The sequence below is a fragment of the Myxocyprinus asiaticus genome, chromosome 23 (assembly GCF_019703515.2).
Source record: "Myxocyprinus asiaticus isolate MX2 ecotype Aquarium Trade chromosome 23, UBuf_Myxa_2, whole genome shotgun sequence".
NCBI lineage: Eukaryota > Metazoa > Chordata > Actinopteri > Cypriniformes > Catostomidae > Myxocyprinus > Myxocyprinus asiaticus.
In genome coordinates, this window is record NC_059366.1 from 23,047,501 (window position 1) to 23,051,828 (window position 4,328).

At 38.0% G+C, this 4,328-nt stretch overlaps 1 protein-coding gene across 6 annotated transcripts in view; it reads left to right on the forward strand.

The window, feature by feature from the left end:
- Positions 1-2,705, forward strand: part of LOC127414046 (inactive ubiquitin carboxyl-terminal hydrolase 54-like) — a 64,535-nt gene extending 61,830 nt beyond the window's left edge. For 5 of the 6 annotated variants that reach the window (XM_051651713.1, XM_051651716.1, XM_051651717.1 and 2 more), the window contains one exon: positions 166-2,705. In XM_051651713.1, the coding sequence (XP_051507673.1) occupies positions 166-770 (605 nt within the window). In that variant the 3' untranslated portion in view covers positions 771-2,705. The remainder of the gene's footprint in view (positions 1-165) is intronic. The other variant, XM_051651719.1, reaches the window with a different exon arrangement.
- Positions 2,706-4,328: the final 1,623 nt, after the last annotated feature.

Genomic DNA, 4,328 nt, shown 5'->3' on the forward strand with positions numbered 1-4,328 from the left:
TCATGAAAATGTATTATCATTAATATACACTTTATAGTTATTCTCAGCTTTACAATACATTTAATTGGCTAATATTTTCATTTTTCATGATATTTAGAAATCCTTATCAAGCAATCGTGAGCACCTGCATGCATAATTCAAATTTTTTTTTATACCTCTCCACAGGAGATTGCCAAAAGGCCAAAAAGTTTCTGGCTGTGCTTGACCGGGGTGAAGCGATCTCCCGTGAAAACTACCACAGTGTTGCAATGAGCTATGGCACCCTTCCGCGGGCTCCCCGTAGGTCAACTTCAACTGGTCCCCCTGTGCTCCATGCTAGGCCAGAACCCTCGGTTGGCCCAGGGCCCCGGAGCTACCCAGATGCAGCCTACGCCACACTTTCCCACCCTCACCGCAATGCACCGGCAAGTAGGACAATGGGTGGTTTTTACAGGCAGTCATACCAACAATCCAACCATGCTGCTTCAACCACCCCATATGCTAACCAAAACCCACATCACTCCAGCCATCATCATCCACATCTGTCCTTTGAGCCGCCTGCCCAGCCGCTCCGTCTCGATGTGCCCCCCGAGAGGGACTGGAAGACTTCAGACTATAGGATGGCTTCTAGAGACACTCATGTCTTCCCCAGGCCAGAGCCACGTTTTGGGACGTCCCGTGGCCCTCCTGCCTATCTCTGCGCCCTCTGCAAGCAGAATCCAGCTGAGCCCTCTAGAAGCTATTGCCAAACCTGCAGAGCCCATATGAACCACTACAGGATGACCAGCTGAGTGATGGATTTACATATTGGAATACACCACTGATATGCATCTTTTTATGCACTCATTCTCTGACTTTACGTGGAAGTACAGTAAAAACGTGAAACTTTGAAACTTATGACAATTTTGTGGAGTTTGGAGCTCTTAAGAGAAGAAGCTGCAAAAATGCATTAATGCTGCATCAATGGCATTATGAAGCAGGGCAGACACGTTCTTGTTACCGCATCATTAAAATATCTAAAAAAATTATATGTTTTCTGATGAAGAGTGAGAGACTGACGTTCGTTAATATTCATGGCTGCCATGGCCATGTTCTGAAATTAGATTTTACATGCAGTTCCTAAGCTGCTGCATTTTAACACTGGAAAGAAAAAATCGACATCCTATGCTTTTATTCTATTGTAAACATTTCAACTGCTTAAACATTCAATTCTGCAGATAACTTTAGTTTACTTTAACTGGACACCATCTCAGCACAAAGCATCTGTCGATGTGAAGAACAGAGCACTTTGCTGATAAAATGACTGCATCTAAAGCTGATGCGAACAAAAAGAAAACGGTTCATAGCCTGAACATTGTCTGCTGATATACACTGTCTGCTCCGTATATGCACAAGTTCTATAAGACTTGCTTTACGCTCCTTTGAATTAGCATTCCAAACTAACCTTACTTAGTTCTGTGATTGTAATTTAACTATGTGAACACAAGTTTAGTGCACTTAAGAAGTGTTACGTTAGAAGCGTCTCTCTGTTGTAACTTCTCCCATTTTTATGGGAAAACAGACATCTAACTACTTAACTTAGAGGGCTGTAATGTAAGTGTGCATCAGTAATCAAAGGTACATCAGATTTCTGTGTCGTACCAACAGTCAACTTTCAACCACATTGGCATTTGTGTATGTATTTTTGTGTACAGTATTGTTCAGCCTAACAGTAGCACCCGAAAACTCATAATTGTGATCTTTATTTTATTTTATTTTGTAGTAGAAGCTGTTTTAACTTTTTGATTTATACAGTATATTGTACATTGAAATGTTAAGTGCAAAACTTTTTCAGGCTGTTAAGACTTCAAAGATAGATAACAAAAGAACAGAACATTCTGCAGTGCCTTGAATTGTGGAAGGCAACACAACTGGGTATCAGTTTATTAATTTTGCAGCCATATAATGTTGCTTATTACAATAGTGTTAAATTATGGAATTGCGATTCTAAATGAGATGATTTAACATTTCCCCCATTTTTATTTTGTATTATTATTATTATTATTATTATTATTTGGATATTGCTAAGGTGAAACATGTGGACTAAGATAATTAACTTATAAAGTTACTGGTTATGAAGTCATGCACATTCAAAGTGTAAAGGAATGTCTGTTAGCTGAGTTTGAAAGTGCAAATGTGCCATTTCATGAAAACAAAAGTGTTACCTGCTCGTAATAGTGGCCACAAAAGGATTTTTTTGAAACGGGGCCAAAATTTATTAAAGCTTTTCAAACATGATCGCTGATTAGAGCATGTCAAATACCTCAACCAATCACATGCTCGTTTTTTTTTTTCTTCACCACAACAATTTTGCATGTACTATAATTTCATAAATTAGGACCGAACAATGAATCAGAGTGCCTCTGCACTGAATTCCCACTGAGTGAATTATCTGAAGCTTTCTTTGTTTTGCCAATATGCAGTGCAACACTGCCCTGGCATGATTATTAACAAAACATGAATCTGTGACTGAATTTCCCTTTCCTTCCTCCTTTCTTTCTTTGCTCCCTTCCTTTCTGAATTAAAATACAAACAGATTTGGCAAATTGTGTATATAAGTGTGTACAGATATTTAGTCTTTAACTTTAAGTACAGACAAATTTGGACTTGTTGTAAATGCTGTGCTAGAAATGAAACTTGTATTTTTGCAATAAAGTTATATTGAGCTCCAGTCAGGAGCAGAACACTACCCTTTTTATCTGACTGCCTTTTTCTTTCTTCAGAAAATATAATGATTTCATATAGGCTATAATCACAATATGTCTTGTCCATTGTGACTGTTTAACTAAATCAAGTTAAGTGACAAGTCTCTGTAGTTGTGCCAGTTTCATGTTAAAGTGCTTTGAACAGGGCATTTTAAAGGTGCACTCAAAGATTCTTTTGCTAATAAATAAACTTCAATGGAATTAATTGTAGTATTGAAAAATTAGCCTTAAATGATGCATTTTCACATGAGACTTTTGTCATATCAGTCTTAGACCATGTCCACACTTACACATTTTCATTTGAAAAAGCATTGATTTCGCCAAGTTCACGCCTCTCATCCACACTGGAACAGCATTTTCCTCCACTGAATACAGAGACTTCAAAAATGCTCTCTATTACTGCATACTTTGGAAAAAGATGTTAGGAAATTGAAAATGGACTTAGAAATGGATTAGTGTGGACGTTTAAATCGGTAATTGTTGGATCATCAGTAAAATGTAGACACACACTCATCCCTACTTTACTGCATTCCATAAATACAAAAAGAGACGCCACACAAACATTTCATATTCATCAAAACAAACACACACACAAAATGCATTTGAGATGTTTATTCCCCCTTTTATTTATCCATGAGAAAGCCATGCACTTCAAGCTATGCATGTTTACCTCCACCTTCTTGTACCTTGTGCGTGAAAATTGGTGCTGGTCGCACATTCATGATTGCCGCCATGTTGAGATCATATGACCAGTCAATATTATCAGCGTTTTCTCAATAATCCCCCTGAATTCAGGGTTGACTGCGAGAAGTGCTTTTTTGCAATTGCACTGGTATCTTAAAACGTTTGCTTTTTGCATTATGCTGCATCTACGGCGCTAGGTGTCAGCAAACAAAGATTTTACTAAGCGCACCTTTAAAATTGTGATTTCCAGGGCTGAAAATGCAAATTTAATAAAACCTTAAAGGTAAGTTTCTATAGACAATATGTATTTTTCTAGTTATGATCTGCATGCGACACATGGGATTTTTTTTTTTTTTTTTTTTTACATATCCTTTTATTTTCCACAAAAGAAAAAGGAAGCGTACAGATTTGGAACAACATGAGGGTAAGTAAATGATGAGATCATTTTCATTTTTGGCCGATCAATCCCTTTGTCACTGGTTCTTGTAAAGCAGCCCAAAGCTCCAGCAGGAAGACGTCAAACAGGCAGACAATTTCCAATGATGATGTCAGAGTAAATAAAGTGATGTTTCTATAACAGGGCACATCTGAAATTATCTGTTTATGTGCCAATATTGATATGCTCATTTGGGGTCAATATTTCATTTTCTGGTTGTCTCACACTGCTGAAGTGTGGTCGTGGGATTTCTTCCCTGCTCTCTGATCACAAAGGGAAGCACTCTTTTGTTAACATTGACCCACCATGAGTTCTCTTAAGATGATTTTACTCCTTATACTCCAAACACTGACAATCAAAATTCACACAGCCACACACAGTGAGATGACAGTGGGTTTGTCTGTGTTGTTTTGAACTTCATAACACTAATCAGGTTGTGTCAGTTCCTTAGCAACAAGAAGGCAGTTAGTCTGTTGTCACTGAAG